This window comes from Apus apus, chromosome 9 (genome assembly GCF_020740795.1).
Source record: "Apus apus isolate bApuApu2 chromosome 9, bApuApu2.pri.cur, whole genome shotgun sequence".
In the NCBI taxonomy this organism is placed as follows: domain Eukaryota; kingdom Metazoa; phylum Chordata; class Aves; order Apodiformes; family Apodidae; genus Apus; species Apus apus.
Genome location: NC_067290.1, coordinates 11,018,206 through 11,041,078, shown reverse-complemented (window position 1 = coordinate 11,041,078; position 22,873 = coordinate 11,018,206). Strand labels below are relative to the sequence as shown.

Sequence of the window (22,873 nt, the reverse complement as noted above, 5' to 3'; positions counted from 1 at the left end):
TTTCTGATTGTCGTTTGTTGTTTTAAGATGGAACTTACCTTTTTCAACTGTGCTTCCAACTTACTACACTCTTCTTTCTTTTGTTCTATGGCTATTTCTAAAGACTTAAGTTTGGAGTCTCTTTTCAGCCCTGCTGATGCCAATGAAGATGCATGTTCTTTGAGATCGATTAAACTAGACTGGAAAATGACCAAAAGTAAAAAGTTAATTCCTAGGCACCAAGACACTAACTTATTGCCAACTTAGTAATGACTTCGATCCTGTTCCCCCTCCCCTTCCCCAAAATGAATTAACACAAAAATGCACAATGATAGCAAAATACACCATTTTGAGAAGACAACAAACTGGAACCACAGGAGCTGACATGCTGTGCAACACAGAAACAGTCACAACACAGACAAGTTTGAAGTCTATTGTTCTATCTGACAAAAACAGGAGCCACTATGGAATATGTGAGCCTACTGGAGGTTTATGTGAAGGAAAAAAATGGATATAATGACACACAACTACGCAAAAAGCTCAAGCAATATTTTATGTAACAAAGTGTGGACTATGAAGAATGTTTAAGAAAACAGCAGTTCAGAAGCTGACCACTGAAATTGCAGAATTTCAGTACTTAAAATGATTCAAGAGTAATCCTAATGCACTTTCTTTCATCATAATGACATAGATAGAAGAACATAAATTTTACTGAAAAGACTGACCTCTTTTTCTGTCAGTTCAGCTTGTAAAGCATTAACTTTCTCCTTGAGGTCTTTGTTTTCTTTTTTATATGATTCAATTTCTTCAACTCTTTCTCTGTCATCTCGTTCCCTTTGCTCCTTCAAGCGCTCTATAATTCTTTCCTAAAAAGAGAAAGAATTGGAAAATGAAAAAGTTGGGAATAATTTTAAGACAAGACAGAATAAAATTTCTTTACATTAAGTAGCACTAAGAAAAAATAACTTTCAGAAACAGAGGATGACTGAGTTACTGGTACTACAATCAATACAGGATTCCCCCTGATTTCAAAAGCATCAGTTCAAGGTTGCTAAAAGTAACATTGTACAGAAGCTTCAATAAATATCTATACTGGTATGAATATATTTAGTCTTGTGATAGATATGGAAAGACATTCATCTCAGTAATGTATTGAATAGAAGTTCAAAACTGAAACCACAACCAGTTTACTCAGCATGAAATGATTTTGGTGTTTTGGTTTTTTTTAATTATAGTAGCCTGTACAGCATTTACAAGACATTTTCAAGCCTCCAAATCTAATTAGAAATCAATCACTTGCTAACTATCAGTAACATACAATTTACATGTATCGTATTTTGAGGGGACAAAAAAAAAAATTGTCCAAGACACAGCAAAAGTACCCTGATACAACTTACTATACACAGAGGAAGATTTTTTTCCCCATCTAATTATTAGTACCCCTACTAATTTAAACTCAACCACATTTTAAATGTTCTGCTGATTTCAAGTTACTATTACACAGGATTGTTAAAAATGCCCAGTCAAGGAATGGGTGATGAAATCAAACAGTAAATTGTAAAAAGCAGATGCAGTAGCATGGTTTGGTTACATTCTTCAATATCACATTTACAATACTTGAAGTATGCCAATGCTAATCAGAGAAAAATATTTCAGGTAAAATAGCCATTATATTTGCATTTGAATTTGGAATAGGTAAATTTAAGCAGACTATCAGGGAAACTACTAGCATTATTTTTGAAGTGGTAATCAGGGAGGCAGCGGAAGCAATATCAGTTAGGAAAGTTAAACCTACAGGGGACAAAACCACATGCTAACTGATGAAGCTCTACACTAGCAGTGGTGTGGCTCAGGCAGAACCATCAGCATACTCACATATTCTGTTCAAGTAGTTTTGTGCTTATGCTTGAAATCTTCAAAAACTACTTTAAGAGAGGGTCCAACACTTAAAATACTATTTCTTACGACTGGACTAGACTGATGGAAATCTAATATTATTAGAAAGACAGAAGATCTCACGCTAATTCCCTCTGTTCCTGATTCCTTATACTGCCATATCTATGAAAACACAGGCACTAGAAATATATATATATATACACACACATAACACACACACAAAGTTTACCTTTGCCCATATCAATATACTCTCAGCAGTGGTTATTATATCTCAACAAACATTACAATACAAGCAACACTTCAGCAGCTGTACAAACCATACTCACATGCATTTAAAAGAGCCTAAACTCAAGGCTGTGATTTCCATCTGAGTAGTCTCCAACCTTGGAGATGTTCAAAAGTCAGCTGGACAAGATCCTGAGGAGATGCCCTAGTTGACCCTGCTTTGAGCAGCTTAGTTGGACTAGATAATCTCCAGTCTCTTTGGTTGTGTAGAACAGAGACATTTTCTAGATTTTGCACCTCAAACATTGGTTTCTCTTCTGCTATTTCTTGCCCCCCATTTTCACAATTCATCCCTTTGTCACACTGAACACCTCAGTAACTCTGCTGAAAACTGTCTATTGCCTCTGCTGGTAGTCTGTTCCTCCTTCAATACTACATAGCAAAGGAATTAGTTACTACAAAACAGAAGACTGGGAAGTTTTTCATAATTGTCCCTTTGTATTTTCAGTTATTATATGCCTGCCTTTCACTAAACCTGTTGAAGATCTCCCATTTATTTACTCTCCTTTCATTTAAATGCCATAATATTGGCATGTATCAAGTTGAAAACTGATAATAAGATTCTGTATGAACTGAATATTTTATTATTTTAAACTAATTATTTAAACTTGACTGCTCTTAAATGAATTTCATTTTAATGGTTATACATTTCCCTGAAAATATTTAAATGCCAATTCAAGCAACAGAAAAATTCAGCTTCTCATATTGATCCTTACTTATTTGAAATGTTAGTGGTTGCTTATTAGAGCGCTAATTGCAGCCCCCAGTGTAAGTGCAACTAAGCATATTGGAATTTTAATCTACATCTAATTTTTTTATTTGTTTATTATTAAATATTTAAAAATTAACTTTTTCATAATGTTTATCTAACAAATGTAAGCTATGATGTAATGTATTTTATTATGTAACATGAGCTGTTAAGATCAAGTATCAAAAGCAGATGTGGGTTATTAATCTGTATAGATGCTTGCTATAGGACTTGTCTACTACTGCATGTCAAACTAGGCCTAAGTAAAAAGCATGTGATTTGTTCCAAATCTGTTCCTCCTGGAGCCACTACGAGCATTTATGTCCCTCTGATAAATTAAGTTGTTTTTTCTCTAGTTATACAATAGTGACTTCCAGTTGCAGTACCTTTTTTTTCCATTTTTTTTTTCTTTCTTGAAGATTTATTTACCTAAATGATTTTTTTCTTCTAGAACAAATTAAACATAATACTATTTCATCTTATTAATGAACAGTATACATTTTTTGTCAGTCAATCACAAAAGAAGACTAATTTATCTGTCAGCTGCATAAGGCTAAATGTCAGAAACGTGTTAAAAGGCCCTAATATACCACATTATACTTGATTAACAGCTAACTTGCAGAAATCCCAACAATGTGTTCTTGTTCCAAGCTTATTTGCATTGGCGAGCTTTCCTTAAGCGCTAATCTAGGACCTCACAGGTCTAATCTATTTGCACTTTATCACAGAAGCAGAAACTGAATTGCCACAGCATATAGCTCCATTATCAGACATACTCCATTGCTTATCTGCTGTATGCTGCTACAGTAGGCCCAACTTTATAAATATCAGCTTCATGAAAGCAACCTCTTGAGCTGCTTTGGGCCAGTCCAAGAGCTGAGATATTCTTTGAAAAGTTTCTTGTTAAAACATCAAGGAAGCTGATAGCAGTTTTGCATATTCTGATTTACAAACGTCTTTTTTTTTTTTTTTCTTTTTAATAGGAGTAAACTTATCTTTTGTTCATTGCAATGTAACCTTTATTGTTAAGAATTTTCAGCACTTAGGAGAGGCTCTGAACTTCGGGGTAAAGAACTGAATTAATACCTAAAGTTGTGCTGGTTCATTTCTGATTCCTGACAAGACAACAAATTATATCAGCAATATTGCTGGAAAATTAGAAAGATTACAAGGAATCCATTTCAGGAAATTTTTATACCATTTTATGATATTTATAGTAATTACTCATTTAGTGTTACCAAGCTACCTCATCACGAAATGTGAAAGAAAATCAGAGACAGATACTTGGAAAATCTATTTTCATGAAGAACAAGGAGCCATATTTTCAAATTCAGAGCCAAAATTTCAATCTGAGTACTTTCAAGAACAATGCAGGAAAAACATAAATGCTCAAATGCCTGAGTTTTGGACTTTAAAAATAACTTCATCATTTACTCATATCCTATGATCAGGTTTTAATATTATGTTCTTCCCATAGAAACTAAGAAGAGCAATTAAAATAAATTGTAGTTAAAATTAAACTAGTCTAAATAAATTTAATTTCTATTTTAAAAGAGCATCTGAAGCATTTTTTTCATAATTATATAAATTAAATTTCAAAAACTATTGGAATTGACAAAACTTAAGGTAAAGCCAAAAACTGCCTAATCCCAGAGTACAAAACAAGATGATACAGCAGAAAAAGAACAAAAAGCATACAAACTAGCAATGTATTTCCATGGAGAGCTGGTCTTCTTGAATGAAAGCTGCATCCTTTCTTGAAAGCATTACAAATTTAAGTTTATTTAAAAATACTTATATTGATGCACTTTTTAATAAGAAACTATCACCAAGGATTCTTGGTTTTTCTCATTTGAACAAAAATCTGTTCTATATCTCTACCAGTATTTGCAGTGGAAAAAGTTAATAACTATTGATAAAGTCTTAAGAATGTTACTGCAGACAGAAACAGGGACTAGTAAGATCACTCACTGAGACCAACCAGAATGAATTGGAAAGTTGGACACAAATAGGAATAAGAGACGTGTCAACTTATTTAGCTGCCAAAAGACACAAGAAAGCTAGATATAATATTTCATTATGAACTTCTAGAAGATGCCTACTGGCTTCCTTCAATGCAGACGTAGATCCCAGAGACTACAATTAAGGCAGAAAACCTACCTTCTAAGTATGGCCTTCAAGAAACTGGCAATGGGAAAGAATTGTGCATAATATCTCTGTACATCATTCAAAATCACGCAGAGAGATGCTTGGAAACTTTCTCCTCGTTGTGTCTAATGCTCTAAGATCAAGTACCCTCTTTCTCAAAAGCTCATATTAATTCTACTCTGTACTGCTGCTTTTCTTTTTTAATCTAATATACTAAGAATTCCTCAACCGTAAAAAGATTTCCCAATATGACAAAGTGGTCACACATTAAACAAAACAAACAAACAAAAAAATCCATCAGAATTATCATGAAGTTGAATGTTTATAACATGATTCTCTCATAAGCAAATTTAGCCAATGAAATTAAAGGGCAAGGTCACGTATTTTAGAACTGACATTCCATATTCTAGATTTTAAAGTTTAACATGGATACTGCTTTCCAGACTACCAGTCACTGTAAAGCATTGAGTAACTGCGTAGGAACTATACTGTTCTGTATTTGTTCAGAAACTGGACAAATATTAATGATTTAATAATTTAATTAAGCTCACAGTTCTCAAAATACAGAAGGGAGTCATAAGAAAACAACACAATTTAAAACGAATTAAAATTTTCTGTTAAAATTCAAGCCATGTGTTCCTATTACTGACACAGACACTAATTTGCATAATTATTTGGGCATGTCATAAAATAATTGACACTTTCCAGTTATAATGTTCATTTGTAAAAAAAGCCTATTATTTTATAATTCTACCTATCTTTTCCTTAGATTACCAAAGTAGCGTTTCTGAAGTAATATGGAATGATAAGCAATTATCACCTACATGCAGGGTTCTTCCCTTTATATCCTGCCACCTAGCTTTTGTAAGTAACAATCTCTCCATAAGCAACTGAAACAGTCACCAGACACCACAGCACAACTCAGCTTCACACCACTTCTCAGCAATATTGGTTCATAGCAGATCCCAGGGCCTTCATCAACTGCAAAAAGACTGAAATCTCTGTGGCAGAGGAAAACTTCCCATCAGATTCACCGTATAGGGGACTCGAAATAGCCTGCAAACACTGCAGGAAAGATGCCTTTCTCAGCTAACTATACATAAGTGACTATTTTGTACAGGATTCAACCTTAGGGGCTCCACATGAGTTCTAATCAATTCCACTTGGAAAAATCATCATGCTGATTCTATAAAAAAAGTGTCTGTTCATATATATCCACGTAATTCCAAATCAAGAAGACATTACTTGCAAAATACATTTCAGAAAAGGATCTAATTTTTCCAAAACATTAAAACTAGCATCATTTATCAGCCTTTGAACCTTTATTACAGTCATCAAGTTAAGCTTGATACAAAATTTTCATACCCTCAGGGTCTCTAGTGTTGTCACATTTCAAAGAAATTCTATAGCACAGCCTCTGAGAAGAGTCCTCACTACAATATTAAAAAAAAATCATGCATCCTGAGTTTAGTAATATGTCACAACTTGTGTGACTGAGAATAACAGAACATTTTCATTTTAGATACATACAAAACTTCAAAATTATTAACCCCTTTACACTTATGTATCAGTTTACATTTATTTCAACTGATTTTAGAATGGTACTGGTACAAAATGCCTTGAAAACAACTAATTGCCACTCATTAATTTGGGTTAGGCATTAACCCAGTACTTAACCTTTCACATTTCTTGCAGTGAGAAGACAATTGTACATGTTCTACTCAATACGTCCACACTTGTTGCTTCTACTATGAAGCCTGGCAAACTGACATTAATTTAACATTTTCAACAGAGAAATGCATGACCACTGAAGACAGATAGTAACTCAGCAAATCACCCCAGCTAAGTAGGGCATAAGTGCATTTTCTCTGAAGCACTGCAGATAGAGCTGAGGCAGAAAATGGGATACAAGATTGCTTTGGCTTTTGGCTAACTGCTTCATGCTCAGTTGCACAGGAGAACTGGGAAGTTTGCAGTGTGACACTCACTCTGCTTTCCAAATTGACAACAGTAGCATGATGGTTAGTGTGTTTTAACTCTCAGCTGTGTGGTCATTTTGGGAAAGTGGCAACATAGACTAATCCAGAAAAGACAGTGTACATGAAGGAAAAACAGATTTAAAAGTACTTCATGTATGTATGATGTGAGATTGGTGAGAACTGTACCCAGATTAGCAGTGAAATATAAACAAAATGTGTGTAGTTTCTTTACTGCATAAATGCTGTAAAGCTTATCCATCTGAAGCCACAGATGTAATAATAATGCCAATATTTTTCACAGTTGATGACCAAGTAAATGTTAGTGATTAAACAAAGCAATCTAAAATCCAATATTAGCATTTCAGGTGTTAGTGTCAACAGCCACAATACCATTTTACAGTCACATACAGTCCAAAATACCTTCCTAGGATTACATACTGCAGAATGGCACATAATACTTTAATTAGTTGCACTCATCTGTGCACATTTAAGTTATACACATTAAAATGCAAAAAAAAAAAGTGGATGCTTGTACTACTTTTTGGCATATAAATTAACTTGGATTGTCTCATATTCGAAGTTAACTGGAAGAAAAACCCTGATCTCACTGAAACTGGTAGGCCATCCCCATTTAAAAGGACATCAATCTTTACCTTAGAGTCCTGTTCCAGGTCAGCAGCCAGGAACACTCCTTGCTCATCCTGGCAGAACAAAGCCACCTGCTTTGTGACAAGGCCCATAGGCTTTGCTACAGGTGTTAGATCACCCGTGGTCCCATGAGAAAACATTACCTTTTCTGACAGAGCTTCTTCTAAGGTTGCTAGTGCTGTGTCTGTGTTACTAGAATCCGTCTGCAATGACTTCACTCTGTCTTTCAGATTAGTCAGCTGTTTGTCTTTGTCTCTGAGTTGTTCCTGTAGATTTTCAATCTGAAAATATAAACAGATCATAATATTCACCAACCTGGTCTTAACATTCAAAGAGGGATTTGGGTGCTAGGATCAAATGAATGTATAGGTATCACACATATGATACACATGCCTCAGTACACTGCCAAGTTTTACATGGTTTCATATAAAGAGTTTTTAATTTGTCCTTTATGTTTTGTTTTCTTTAGCCAAAAAGTATAATTTCCTAATAAATTATAGAAAAAAACTCAGTGTAGCCAGGTATTATTTAAATATTTTCTGATATTAATCACTCTTGATTAAGGTACTGCATTATCTCAGTAATTCAAAGTATGTGTGGAATTACCCCTTTCAATTATCCCAGTTGCAATAAGACAGACAAAGAAAGGGAGAGGCAGGGAACCTTAAACTGGTCTAGTTTTGTACAAACAGTTGTTCCACAGGATCAAGCAAATCTGAATAAAAGCACTCAGCTTCTGACTGTCATGGCAATCACCTGTGGCTATAAGACACTATGACTTTCTGGGAATAATGCAGAGTACATCTGGAATATCATATGTGCAAAATGTTGTTATTTGTCTGTCAAAAGAGTCAACCTCCCTGCATCCTATGCTCTTAGTGCCACTCATTATTATGCCACGGGCATAAACCCAACATTTGTTCCATAATACTTAGCACAGTATCAAGTAAACAGTATCAAGAAAATTAATTATTATTTTAGTATGGCACTTTATGTAATAGGATAAATATGCACAAATCCATAAGGTATAGTTTCTTCAAAACTGGTTTTATATATGCTATTAAAATTAGACAAATTATTAAGATCAACAGAGATTCAAATTCTTACGTTCATCAGTGATTTTACACTTTGGATCATATTCTGTTGCCACTGAAAGAAAGTTTTGCTGTTCTTTTCATAAAGTAATGTAATTTTCCCATGGCCAATGTCATTTCCACTTAAAGCAATTCAGATTTAAACAGATGCAGGATCCTTCCCAATTACTGTTAAACTGTATTTAAAAGCAGTTTTACACATATGAAGCTGAATTCAATGCATGTGCAGCATGCAAAAGTCAACAGTTATGTCAATAAAAATTTGGTCTCCATATGGAAAAATACATCACCATAATCAAGCACACTTTAATTTGGGGCATGTTTTGGTAAAAACTGTCCTCCTACTACATTATTCAAGTGAAGGAAGGATAGTCTGAAGTTAAGTTTTGACATCACATACGTCTATAATAACAAATCATAAAATCCACAGTACGTCTGCTTGCACTGTATACATATAATTTCAATAAATATAAATTTTAGACAAAATTAAAAGTAAAATTAAGATTTGAAAGTAAATTTGAAGGAGCACATTTCAATTAGAAATTCTTTATAACTATGGCAAAATAAATATTGTACCTTTTTTATTTTTTATATTCATAGTTTATATGAGCCAAAGATTCCACTTGGTCTGTAAACTATAAAAGATTAAGGTATATATAGAAGACCTGAGAGAATAGCTCACTCTTGTAAATGACCTCTCATAATTTTTTTGTGTGTACATTTTATACAGATACAGAAATAAGATACATGTGTTAATGAGTTAAGAACTTTTTATTTTATAGCATGTGTATTAGTCACATATAAAATTACATTAACTGGTATTCAGAGGACTGCACACTATGTTTCTTTACTTCCATCCAAGTATTAATGATTCCAACAACTACCTCATGACACCCTGTGGAATACTTAAGCAATTGCACACTTCAGCTTCAAAATAATTTCTCAAGTAAAAACGAATTAAAACAGGAGAGAGAATAGAGATTACATGTCTTTGAAACATAGGCAAGATCTGGTCCTGTATTATCATCAGCTTGACCTACCAAGTCTAGGCATTCTAAATTGAAGCACTACTTTCCTATGCACAGTGCTTATCTGAATTCCACAGTATTTACACTATTTCCTTCCTCTTAAAACTAATTTAAAATATGATCGAACCCTTAACTAAGAAAACATGTTTTAAAATTATTCAACATTTACAAAATTCTTTCCTCAGAGGTAAAGAGAACAGGCAGCAAATTAAAAACATCCCCACTGAATCACAACAGCTTTAAATAAGTCATTCAGTGGATAGTCCATAGATAAAATAAGATGAAAGGATCTGATTATTCTTCTATTTGTGCTATATATAGGAAGGAAGTACTTCGATGGGAACTGGACCACACTGGGGTATGTGAAAGAAGAATCAATACAGCAGAGTGTTTGTTTGTTTGTTGAGATGGACACAGGATTAGTAAAGATCTGCTCATGCAGACAAGATTTTATGACCAGTTAATCACAAACTTCTCAAAAATATTACAGCAGACAAAGAGATTGAGCAGTCTCACATGCTAGAATCTTGGAACACAAGATATGATTTAGTTCTTCCTGGGTTTTTTAGACCCAGAAAGAATAACAGATCCCCTGGTAACCTCTGTCATTCTTCAACATATATTTGGATACAGGCATATATGTAAGGATACCATTTTATTGCTGAGTAATTACTTACTTTTGAGCATGCCTGAATTAAATTTATGACAGGGACTGTAAAGAGTTCCTTAATCCTCAAGCCCTTATATTTTTATCTGATCAGAAATCAGTTACTGTGTAGTTTTGTCAACATATAATTCTTTCCTCTGTAAACTGCTACGTCCTGTGCCCTGAGCTGTACAAAAAGAAACTGTTCCATACTTTCTGAATTTTGGAAAGTGTGTATATTCCCAGAGCTTAAAACAGATTTTATTCCTTTTTAAAAACAATACCCTTACAGATAAATGTCTTTGCTATGAGGCATGCTGTCAATAAACTGCAAGTGCTAATCTTGCCACTTTTTGGTGACATTCTCAGGAATGCTCCTTAAGTACTCAGGGGATTAAATTAAATCTCACTCACAGACAGGATTTAAAATTCTAGAGGAACCCAAGTTCTCAAAAGAAAATTCCTTTCATTATCAAAATTAAGGTACTATACTCCAGACTTTGCAAAAATATTCCATAGTCAAAGAAAACACTTCATGCTATACCAATTTGCCTTCACAGACAGGCATCCAAGTATAAGAGAGGTTAAGACTGTGTAAGAGAGAATTTATCAGAAACTTCCTAGGCATAGCTCATGAAACAGAAAAGTCAAACACCTACACTTAGCTCCCCACATTATCCACTCTGCTCTGTATCTGATTTTTAAAAATCTCAGACAACAAGCATTTTCTTTTCTATCCCTAAATTTCATTTTGCTCTATTCAAAATTTCTCAAGGTAGAACAATTTGATATTTATTTCATATGAAAACTTGGGTCATGTCTGTTCCATTGACAGATCATTAGTATAAGAATAGTTTCATTTAAATTTAAAACTGAAACAGGTGAGGAAACAGAACTTTTGTACAATGTCATTGTCATTATTTACTATAAAACCCTTCATATTTTAAGAAAACTAATTCTACCGAACAATTTCTCAAATACTGTCACATTCTACTTTAAACAGTTAATAGAATTTTGAGAAGAAAAAAAAATTACTTGCAACTAAATATATTTAGTAAAGTGGAATATTTACACTAATCTTTAACTTTACTAAGGTAATTGAAAAAAAGCCTGGTAATCTTACCACAACATGGTAAAATACTCAATTTAAAATATTTCCAAAGTTTCTTCCTTTTACTACGTTCAAATTTATATTTGCCAAACTGGAGCATTACAGCAGCATTGTACTTACTTCAGATTACAATACACCTCGTGGTTCACAATTTTCTTCTAGCTTTGTATTCTTTCATTATTTTCCCCCACAAGGCTTTCTTAAATATCAGAGATATCAGATGGCCCAAACCTTATGACCAGCACTGTCCTTTACTGTCACCATTTCTGGCCATAGACATGGTGTGTGCCCGAGGAGAAAACAGTCTCCAGTCAATGGATCTGTACAATTTTCACAGAAGTCAACTGACTTGCCTGAATAGTTTTTACATCAAACTTTCCTCAGGAGTACAGTTCAAAGAAGCAAAGTGCAACTGCACAGGGACTGTCACAAAGGAGCTAAGCAAATGCTGCTTCAGACATCAGCCCTCACATTCACCTGATGACAAAAGCAACTGAGACGTGCCATGAGCTTGTAATTATCCTATTGCTCCCTTCCCAACTCATGTAATCCAAGCAGGACAGATAATAATCCTTCTGAATTTTGCTACACTTGTCAAGTTTAAAAAAAACAGAAAAATACTTAAGACCTTAACAAGAAGCCAGAAAAAAAAGGTAAACTGAATCTTTGTCCTGAGCTACACTTAGATTTTTCCCCTCCAAAGTTACAGCATTTCTCTATTACATGTCTTCTGCTTCTTCAAGCTCATCAGGTTTTTGCCATTAGGATTACAGAGCTGATCAGATCAAAACTGTGGATTGAAAACTTACTTTTATGGTTGTTCGTTATTCTTATACCATCAAAGACTTTTTTTTTTTTACCCACTACTTTTACATTATTAAGAACCACCTGGCCGTGCCCATTTTATCCAACGTAACAGAATCATCTCCCCTTTTGCTTTGTTTGAAGTTGACAACCTTTACACGTGACCTTGTCTTTAACAAAGTAGTAAGTGCTTTGGGCCTGAAAGATCTTAGTTCATACAGTGCTTAAGAAAAATAAGTCTTGAATTCTAATTAGTGTCTTCACAGAAATAATGCAATACAAAATTGTACATCATTTCACAAATGAAATTGAAGCATTTGTGACACTTTTTTCTCCCTTCAGTGAAACAAATTTTTCATCACATTTTGCTGGGTAATGTTCTTGCATGTTTATTGTATTAATGTATATAATTCCATTTTTAAATAATTCTGTATAAAATAGCTCAAAAAAACTCCACAAACCAGTAACTTACCTAAGAGATATCTTTTATATGCTTACAAAATGCTACTATTATCCAGTATTAACACTGCCAACCAAGAATTTACAGGGAAACTACACCTCATGGATCTATGTTGTTCCTTGTAATACACACTGACATGTTTGGCAAGCCATGTGTCCCATTTCATAGAGAACAAATGTCAAGCCTTGGGATAACATACTAAGTACAAGTAACTTTGTTAGGCCAGGCTCTGTCTACAGACAGTTGTGGAAGACTGCACGAGAATTTGATCTCTGCCTTGCTCAATGGCTAGAATAAATTATCTTCAAAAATTCAGCACTGTGAATTCAGCTGAAATTCTGAGCTATAGAAAAGAGTGCTTGCTTGTACAACTTGCATTCCAGGACCACCCAAGATGTTATGAAAGCTATTCACTGCCATATATATCTCTATTTTCTTATTAACCTGCAAGAGCTATCACTAATGTACTAAATAAAGCATTAAAATTAATCTACATAAAAAGTTAAAGGAAAAATAAATTGATATAACAGAGATGCATATTATACATTTGCACCTGATATGAAAAAAATACAGAAAAGAGTGCAACTCATTTTGTTTATTCATAAGCAACAACTTATTAAGCTGAATGTGGAAAATTACAGTAGTGTCAACAGGATGTGAAACAGAGACAATCACATCCACTCTTTGAAAGCAATAAGCTATGCAGTGTGTATGGCTAGCTCTAAGTGCAATTGAAAAATGAAGAAAAATATCTGAAGATACCTTCACTAGAGAGAAACTGGTTATGCAAAATGAGAGACAAAGATGATATTCTCTTAGAAAAAAAGAGTTGGAAAATATAACAAATATGTGAAAAAGAAAGACCAGACCACAGAAAACAGTACTTGCAATGAAAGAAATCATGCTCTTAGTACTGAACACTGCAGCTGTAGTAGCAACAAAACAAAGAAAATACCAGATAAACAAGAGTTTACACTGTTGCTGACATCTGGAGATTCAAATTTTCAAAGAAAATAGGGAGACAGGAAGGGAGAGGTGTAAAAGGTATGAAGAAGTACTTAACAAACGTTGGCAGCAGCATCAAACACAAAATAAAAACTGAAGGGCAGTTATAACTCGGTTTGACCAGAAGGATCAACATTACATAAGTAATGACAAGCAGTTGAAAACCATTTCTAAGAAAAATACAAGAAATGGTGTATTCAAGCCTTCCTGAGATTAGATTTAGTTCTAACTTAAGATACACTCTTTTTTTTTGTATGAATGAAACCAAAATCTACAATGCAGAGAACTAAAATAATGTCAAAGCCAGCATGCATATGGTTTTGAAAACTGAAGACTGAAATATTTCAGCCACTTCCACCACTAATATCATCATGCGTCTTTACTGCAAAAAACTAATATAACCTCTAAACAAGAAAGATGCAACAAAAGATTGTCCATAAAAAGTATCAAATACATTTCTAGCAACCATGAAGATAAAAACTAGAAGAAGGTGGCAGCACCAGAAGTGCTGCAGGAGGAGAAAACAGAATAACCAGGACAGGCAACTCCTTCTGCTCGTAGATGTTCTACTTCCTGTTTGAATGACTAGCAATGGCCGCAAGCTCTGCGTAAATATCTTTCTTTTTTTTTTTCTCTAACTGCAAAGTTTGAATATTTTCAAAGCCGTTACTAAGTATTAAGATACTTACTGTTCAGTGTGGCTTTCCATTGTAGTTTGTGGGTTTTTTTCTTTCATTTGAAGGAAACAAATAAGGCCAAAAATTTCATATACAATTTTTCAACCTAGGTTAACTGTTGGGCTCAATGAGCTTAAGGGTTTTACTCAATCTAAATGGATTCTATGATTCTGTGAAATATTAACAATTGGCTCTAATACTTGTTTTTCTGCAATGAGAAAACAGAGGAAGTTATATTTTTGTTTACTTTTTTGTATTTTTACAATGTCTGCTATATAGCATGATTGCAGTAATATATTGAACTTGATTGCAAATACTTTATCAGAACTCCAAAAATAATAGGGAAACCCACTTCTTACATTTCTTTTTCCCATTAGTTGATAACTAATTGAACGGTTTTCAAAATTCTCACATACTTTACAGGTACAGTAACATGAAAAGAAATCAAGTCTTCACAGATTTGCAGTACCTGACGCCTACTTTCCTCAGAAGCTCTACGAACAAAGTTTCAGGCCTTGAACCCCTCTCAGCTGTGACAGAAGCTGTAGGGCTCTGCCATCTGAACAGGAATAACAGTTGCTTTTATACTGTAATTACTACAAGTGTTTTTTCAGGTTTCCTGACACCACATCTCCCTCTTAAGGAGGAAGTGATTTAGGGGGTGTTTTAAGGTCTAGAAGACATTTTTCCTACTATACTGTTTAGTCTTGTAGGTTCACTTTGTCCATTTATTTGATAGTCCACTCAACATGTTCACCATTGAGTGGTTGTAAAGAAGCAAAGAACAAAACAAACATCAAATTTACATTGATATCAAGCTTCCAAATGGATGTTACAAAGTAATTAAACTTTCCTAAAGTAGGCTGAGGAAAGCAAGTAAGTCAGCAGAAAAGTCAAGACACCTGCTCACATAATGTGCAAGTGTTTCCCATGTCACTATACATTCTTTATGATTCAGTTTGTTAAATGTATGAAGTATCAACTGGGTTTTACTAAAATCTTAAGGAAAACTGTACAGAAGCATAAAGCATCATTATGATATCTTTTAAAATTTCACTAGGATTGAAGGCTTACCCAAAGAAAAAAATTCAGGTTTTCCTTAGTTTGGGACAGAAAAAATAATATTGGGACAGGAAAATAATCCATTAACTATTATCACTAAAATGTGTATAATTTACTGGGAGTATGCAGCCAATTCTCTGGCCAGTACCTGCAATAAAGTGCTATTACCTGTGACTAGGAAAAAAAAAAAAAAAAATTATTCTAGAAATAGAAACAGCCTCCTCTCTCATGTAGATGTAGGAACTGAGAGCATCCTATTGCATCAATAAATAGAAGTAAATGCAATTACAATTAGGGATCAAAAGTGATAGTTGTCTTTTCTTCTTCTCAAACAACCATGTTTGTTTTATTGTGCAACCACTGCAGGAAATATTTCACTCATTTTACTTACTGTGAGACTGTAGATTTCTTCCATAACATAAGATTGAAATGAATGGGTAACAGGAAGGATTCAAAGAAATCAACAAGCATTAAGAAACAAGATGTGTGTGCCGAGTTTTCATACAGAGAGGAGAACAAAACTCCCCTAGGGCTGCTTAGGGCAGGGATCTGCCCTCCAGTCAGCTGATACTTTTACAGGGCTATAAAAGCAGGTCAGTGGGCAAACTGAGCCAAGAGAGAAGGCCATCACACAGAAAGGAGCTCCTGGACTGAAAGCTTGGCTTCTGTTGCCAGACTCCAGCTGAGAAAGAGCTGGAACTTAATGCTAAAATTAACCTTCACCAGGAAGCTAGCCAAAAGAAGCCTGGGCTGATAATATCCACTTGTGTATCTGGAAATACTCAGTCTCTGTCTCCTTCTCTTCAGGGACCAATAAATTCTCAGAACAAAACAGCTTGACTCCTGGCCTCTTCTAAGCAGGACTCAGAGTCTTGTCAGACATCCATTGAAAAGTTTTTGCTCTCATTATATCTATTTATTGTGATATAACTCAAAATTCAATAGGTATTTTTCCAGATAGCAAATACAATCATTCCAGTTATGACACACAAAGAAATGGACACTCATTCTTAACAAGCTAATGCTTCTTATAACAACCATCTGTATATATTCATGGCCAAATTTTCAAGCTGGGTTGGTTCAGTATGAATTCCTACATCTCACAATATTTTACATGATACAGGGTAAAGACTGATTGCTGAACTTTTTTTGAAGTCTAGCCCAATTGCACATTGAGAGCACCTGAAAATATGACCTGCACTGCTTCTCCAAACTACTAATGAAAAATGATACCTTTCTGCTCAATCCTGTATTTCAGCTGTTTGAAGACATCTGACAACTTCTTATTCATGACCAGTTTTGTATTATTTGGTATAGGTGCATATAAAATAGGATACGTTAACTTACACAGGAGTTTTTCAGTAAGATTCTGCATAAAAATACCTGTTAAGCTATGTAGCATACAAGGCAGCAAAGTACATATACTCTAAAGTAAACTCACATTTAGAAAAAAAAGCTGCTTTGGCAAACTTGAACTTTTAATACAAGTCATTGAAGATGAACAGTGTATAGCCTTTCAGTTTGTACATTGCCATTCCTATAATGTCTGTATCAATTGGGAAGACTTGGGGGCCTCTGCCCAGATTGAAAAATTACAGGAGGTCTCATTAAAAAAAAGTTAACAGATGGTGAGAAGAGAGAGGCAGCAGATAAGTTTTACAGACAAGTGTTAGGCAATAGAGAATACTAAAAAGGGAAGCTACAAGGGAAATAAAAATAAGAATAGGCACCTCAAGAGCTGCAGAAAGAGAGCAAGAGGCAGTTAAACAGCAGTATGGGAAGTCTTCCAGAGCAATGAACACAGAGAAATCAATATGCTGGCTAACAGGAAGTAGAAAAGAAAGAAAAACAAACAAACCAAACACAGATGTGTATGTTATGGTACTACATTAAAATACACAAATATAAAAAGGGAAATATGTATAAAGAATCAGAAGAATAACATATGCTTTAAAACAGATGACCAACCTGCTCTGCAAGCAGATTTAGGTGTTGGTATCCAAGGTATCAGAAGCAAAAAAACTATAAAGCATATTACCTCATTTTAAATAAAGCTTTTTTACTTTACAATATGTTATCAAAGTAATTGCAGTTATTAAAGAGCAACACAGCCCTGCTAAATTAATAAGAAATATTTGTCAGTGAAAACAAGGCAGTAAAACAGAAACAATCTTAACCAGTGAAAGACTAAAGCGAGTTCAGAAAAATAACAGAAAGACAGATTTGCCATAGCTTTTCCTGAGTTAGGATGTCACATACTTAGGAAAATTACTAAGATAGCAAAACAGAAAGACACCCAGAAAACAGACTTATTTATTTTTTAATTAACAGAAAAGAGCCATCATCTAGAGTTGTGAATAACAGGCAGAAACCTTACAAACTGCACTTCATTTCAAATATAAAAGGTTGAGCAGGTTTTGGTGCAGAGAGGCTGAAGTCTGGCTTAATCCCTAGAGAAAATGCAATGTTTTCATTCACTGCAAGAATCTCCATCAAATCCTGCTTGTGGGCAGTGGAACACTCTATGACACACTAAGATCCTTTCCAGGACTGTGGCCTCTGTTGCACCTACCATTGAAAAACCTACGGTAATTGAATTTCCTTTCCCATTTGAAGGCTATCGAGTCACTTAACAGATCTCCTTGTCAATCCGATTTCATGCTACTCATTTTCTAAGTTTTACGCTGCCCAAAACCATTTCTCCTCTTTTGTGATATTTATACCCTCAGAATATTAGAATGAAAAACTAAGCTTTTTTTTAGTTTTGGCCAGATTCCTGTCCCTGTCAGGTCTCTAACTATTCTTATTATCTCACTATTTCACATTTCCGTCATTGTTCTGGCAATGAAACACCTTGAAATCAAGGATGGTTTTTGAGGTGGGATGACACAAAGGCACCTAGAAAGACATTATCTTTTGTTTTGCTATCCAGTACTTCTGCAGACAGAAATTCTGGCAATGTTTACTACCACATCCCATTGCAAATACTCTTCTAAATTGATATTAATCACTCCCTTCAACTTCCTGGTATTAACACTCCAAAATTCTTCTCTGTATTTGAACTCTTTTTTTCCCCTTAACTGAAACACTGAAGAATATTTTTTAAATGTAACTATTTAAGAAGGTCACATCTGAGATAAAAGTCTGCCTTCTCTCTTCAGGTTCTCCTGATATTAACTGTAGTTGCCAATTCATGTCTTTTCACATCGATGCTGGGATTTATAATTTTTTATTATTACCTGAAGGATTTTCAGGGGTTTTTTTACTTCTATTCTTGTTCTCTTATGTTCATTCTTTCCACAGTCACTCCTGAACTTTGGTTTATAATACAATATTTCTAGCCCATAAAGTCACAGCCCAATTGAGCTATTATTTACATCTATGCAAACAGTTCAGTTAAAGAATTAACACCAAATTTAAAATCTATCATAATATGTAATCTCCCATTTTTTCTTGACTTTTAAAATATACTTCTAATTTATGTACGTATGCATTGTAATACTTTCAGAATATCTGTTTTGTTTTTACCAATATCACTCTATATTTCTATTGGCAGCTTAGGCTTACCACTTAAATCATCAGCTTGAGTGAAAGAATACCTTTATTTCCCTTCTTGAAAGGTTTAAAGATATTTAACATGCTTTGTAAGGTTTGAATTTTAAAATTCCTATGGTTTTTATTCCAATGGAAAGCTATAAAAGATACAATAGTCTAGACAAAAGCAAAATGAATGCACATTTAAACATCATATTATTCTACAGGAGTGTTTAACAGTTACGAGTACAACGGATGTCTAACTTTTACTGCAGCATGATACAACTAGTTTAATTAGACAATTCTGGCCATAAATTACATTTTACAGTAATTCTAGATCTCCTTATATTAATAGTTTCACAACATGACTTTTACATAGAACAGTATAATGATATTAAATGTATTTGGTATAAAGACTTCAAAGGTACAGATCATTCCCTTGAGAGTTAATTATCTCTTTGTTTGTTTGTTCCAAAACAGAGAACTCTCAGTATTATCTTTTCAATTCACAGACTTTCATATAAGTGCACTGCTCTTCATTCTAAATGATAAATTGATTGTATAGAATTTATAAATCAGACATTTCACACCTGAAGGAAGAAAAAGTATAAATACAGTGCTTTAAAACTGCTGACAACTTTAATCCTTAATTACATACCTCTTCCTAAAGTCTTCTGAAATAATTTCAGAGATTTCTAATATTCTCTTAATTCCTAATTTTCCTGTAAAACATTCTAAATAATAATGCTTCATCAAAATCAAGACAGGGAAAATATTAAACTGTACATTTCCTTACTCTCAGAGTAAGGAACAATGGGGCAGACAGGTTGAAGGGAGAGGATGGAAGCCCTAATAATGGAAAATTATTTTAAATATTAAAAAAAAAAATCTCTACTAGGAAAAACTTTATATGGAAAGTAAAAATAACAGGTCTGCCCTCTAGGTACTAAAATAAAGGATGACTATATGAATTCAATACAGCTATGTTAATTTGTTCTAGAAGAACATCCTGCCTTAAAAATTGGGATTGAGAATTTGTAACAGAGAATCCAGTTTCACTGGTATTATTTTATATGAGTTTCTTTAAGTGCCAGTGGTTAAGAAGCAGGAAAAAACCCATAGAGGCAGAGCTTAAACAGTTAGGCAGGAATTAATTAGAAATAAGAATACGCTTTGTATTGGAAAATTTCCTTTTGGGAAACCATCTTTTCTTGGTTAGAGAGAGCATCTATATACATCTATAACGGACAGTGTAATGACTTTACATGAAAGAAAAGTTTTGCAGGATAATGTATCTCCTTGTCCCCTTCTTCTAAAGATGTCTTTTCCTAATCATTCTAAATTAGCATATGGTCAATGTACATAGGTTTGTAACAATTAAGAGTTGTAGTGTTCAAAATGCTGTTCATCTGAGAACTAAGATTCTTGTTACTATGAAAAGTAATTTAATATTTGCACTATAGCTGCGCAAAAGACAATGCACGTATTAAGTTTCACTATTAGTTACTGGAGGCCAGACACAGCCTTTCATACATATAAACTATCAAAGCACCACTAAACTTAAACTGAAACGTTAAACACAGCAACTTGGATGTCTTTAATCAACATCTGCTGAACAGTTCAGATTTTCTGTAGCAGCAAAGGTACCACAGCAATGCATTCAGACAAAGGTCTGGATGGGAAGTAGAAATAATCTGAACTAGTTCTGTGTTTAGGTTAGTTTGCTGTTGGTATGAAAAATTGCCCTTTTTATTTTTAAATCTTTCACCGAATTCCCTTTTTCATATATCTCCTCCTAAAAATCAGCAGGTTTATATGTATAACTCAGCCTCATTCCCATATCATCAACTATAAAAATAAAGAAAAATTTGTATATAATAGGTCTAAGACACAGAAATAGTTCTTCCCCCAACCAGATCTTCATCAGGTTGTTGATGCCTGTAGAATTTTTTCCTCTTACTTATATTCCCTACTTTTTAAGACAGGTATTTAAGACTTTATCTTGGAGAATGACACAGGATGATGGAAAGTTTCAAAGACTGCCAGATGCAGTTGTTTCTCCCATAGTGTTAAACCCTGGCAGCTCCATGTTCACTTCTACTACTACCTGAAACATATGCCCTCTCCATGGTGGGGTTTGACAGATACTAAATAAAACCTTCAGAAGAGTGGCAAGCTGGAAGGTTTCAATTAATAACACTTTGAAGTGCCCTAGAGATGATGACTATATCAAAATGTATTACATATATTGAGTAACTTATCTCTGCAGTTCTGCAAGCATTACTACAAACTTAATTTTTGTCAGGCTTTCTCCTCAAGAACATGTGCTTAACTTTAACTTCAAAATTATTTTTTTAAAACTTGAGCATTGCTTAATAATGAACACTACAAAAGTCTGACAACAACTCAATTTTCAGTGTCTCCCATTCAGAAAGTGGTAGATACTAAGTCTGTGCTCTTTAAATGATTGAATGATGGCAGCTCAATGCTATAAAAAGCCTCTTAGACACAGGGAAGAGCTTCATTCTTGAGCTAAGTATAATATAGATATTATTTTCCACATGCTCTACTTGGAGAATTCATATTTTAGCATTATTACAAAAAGTTAACCAGGTAGGTCTATGAGAGTTCATCAGGTGTTCTGGAAAAAGTATATTAAAACTTAAAACAAGCAACTCTTCCTATTCTGTTCCTGTGCCTTTTTGTGGTTTTGGGTTGTTTGGGGTTTTTTTAACAGGCTTTGCAGCAGAAAATTTAAGGTACAGTGACAACCAGTGACTGCAGCACTGCCCATCCTCCGACCGCCCCAAAAACACCCCAGATTTAGCCCTTACTGAGGAGTGAATCCTGCCGCATGAGCTATAGCACAGGTCTCAGGTAAGAAGGTATGTCTGTCAGCATTAAACACTGCTGTCAGCATTACAACATGCCCAAAGAAGTAGTAATGCTCCTGCCTTGCTAAGGGGAGACAACTCATAAGGTTGATGGTGTGAACTGGTTCATTTTGCTGCCCAGCCTGCAGCTACCTGTCTATAAGGTGACACTTCTTCCTCTCCCCAGTGTTGGAATAATTTATGGGGACTCGTGGAAAGTGTTTTAATTCATACATTTTAAGGCAGAGGAGGAATTACAATGTATTTCATAAAATGACAGTTTACAATAATTAGTAAATATTTAGAGTGCTAGCAAGGAAAAATACTGAATACGTAAAACTGTCGTGTAGAAATGCTGTTTTGTAAAGCTAATGCAAATTACCAGACTAGTTTCCATAGACAGTACACAGGGGTGATCTCTTTTGCAACTAAATTAGCAAACTCCTGTTTTCTGTTACCTTCCACTGTAGTCTAGATTCTATACTTTGAAGCTCTTTGCATTTGTTCAGCTGCTTACTATCACACATCCACCTCCTGACATGCAAAAAAAAAAAATAAATCTGGAACTCTCAAAAGTCAAAGATTTCTTTTTTAAAAATAAACATTAAAATCAAGATATTTATGGCTCCCATGACAGCCAGAACACAAATCCAGTCTTAACCACAGATTAAGATTTTGGGATAGGTCACAGTAGGCATTTCACTCAAATTTAAAATATGCTTTTACAAACTCACAATCCTATCAACAAGCAGCTGCTTTAAGACAAATAGTTTAGAAATGCGTGTAGGCCTTCAGCAGTTTCTCACCCTCACTCAGGTACTACAGAGAGAATAGAAATTCCCATGGTGCACAGTCATTTTGTCATAGGGTTAAACACAGAGCAATAAAGGACTGTG

At 34.3% G+C, this 22,873-nt stretch overlaps 1 protein-coding gene across 4 annotated transcripts in view; it reads right to left on the bottom strand.

The window, feature by feature from the left end:
- The window catches only part of ERC2 (ELKS/RAB6-interacting/CAST family member 2), a 445,445-nt gene that overhangs the window by 276,909 nt on the left and 145,663 nt on the right, over positions 1-22,873 (bottom strand). For 2 of the 4 annotated variants that reach the window (XM_051627871.1, XM_051627872.1), the window contains exons 8-10: positions 7,827-7,964; positions 705-845; positions 39-179 (exon numbers count right to left, since the gene is read on the bottom strand). In XM_051627871.1, coding sequence (XP_051483831.1) covers positions 39-179; positions 705-845; positions 7,827-7,964 — 420 coding nt within the window. The remainder of the gene's footprint in view (positions 1-38; positions 180-704; positions 846-7,826; positions 7,965-22,873) is intronic. The other 2 variants (XM_051627873.1, XM_051627874.1) reach the window with 1 other exon arrangement.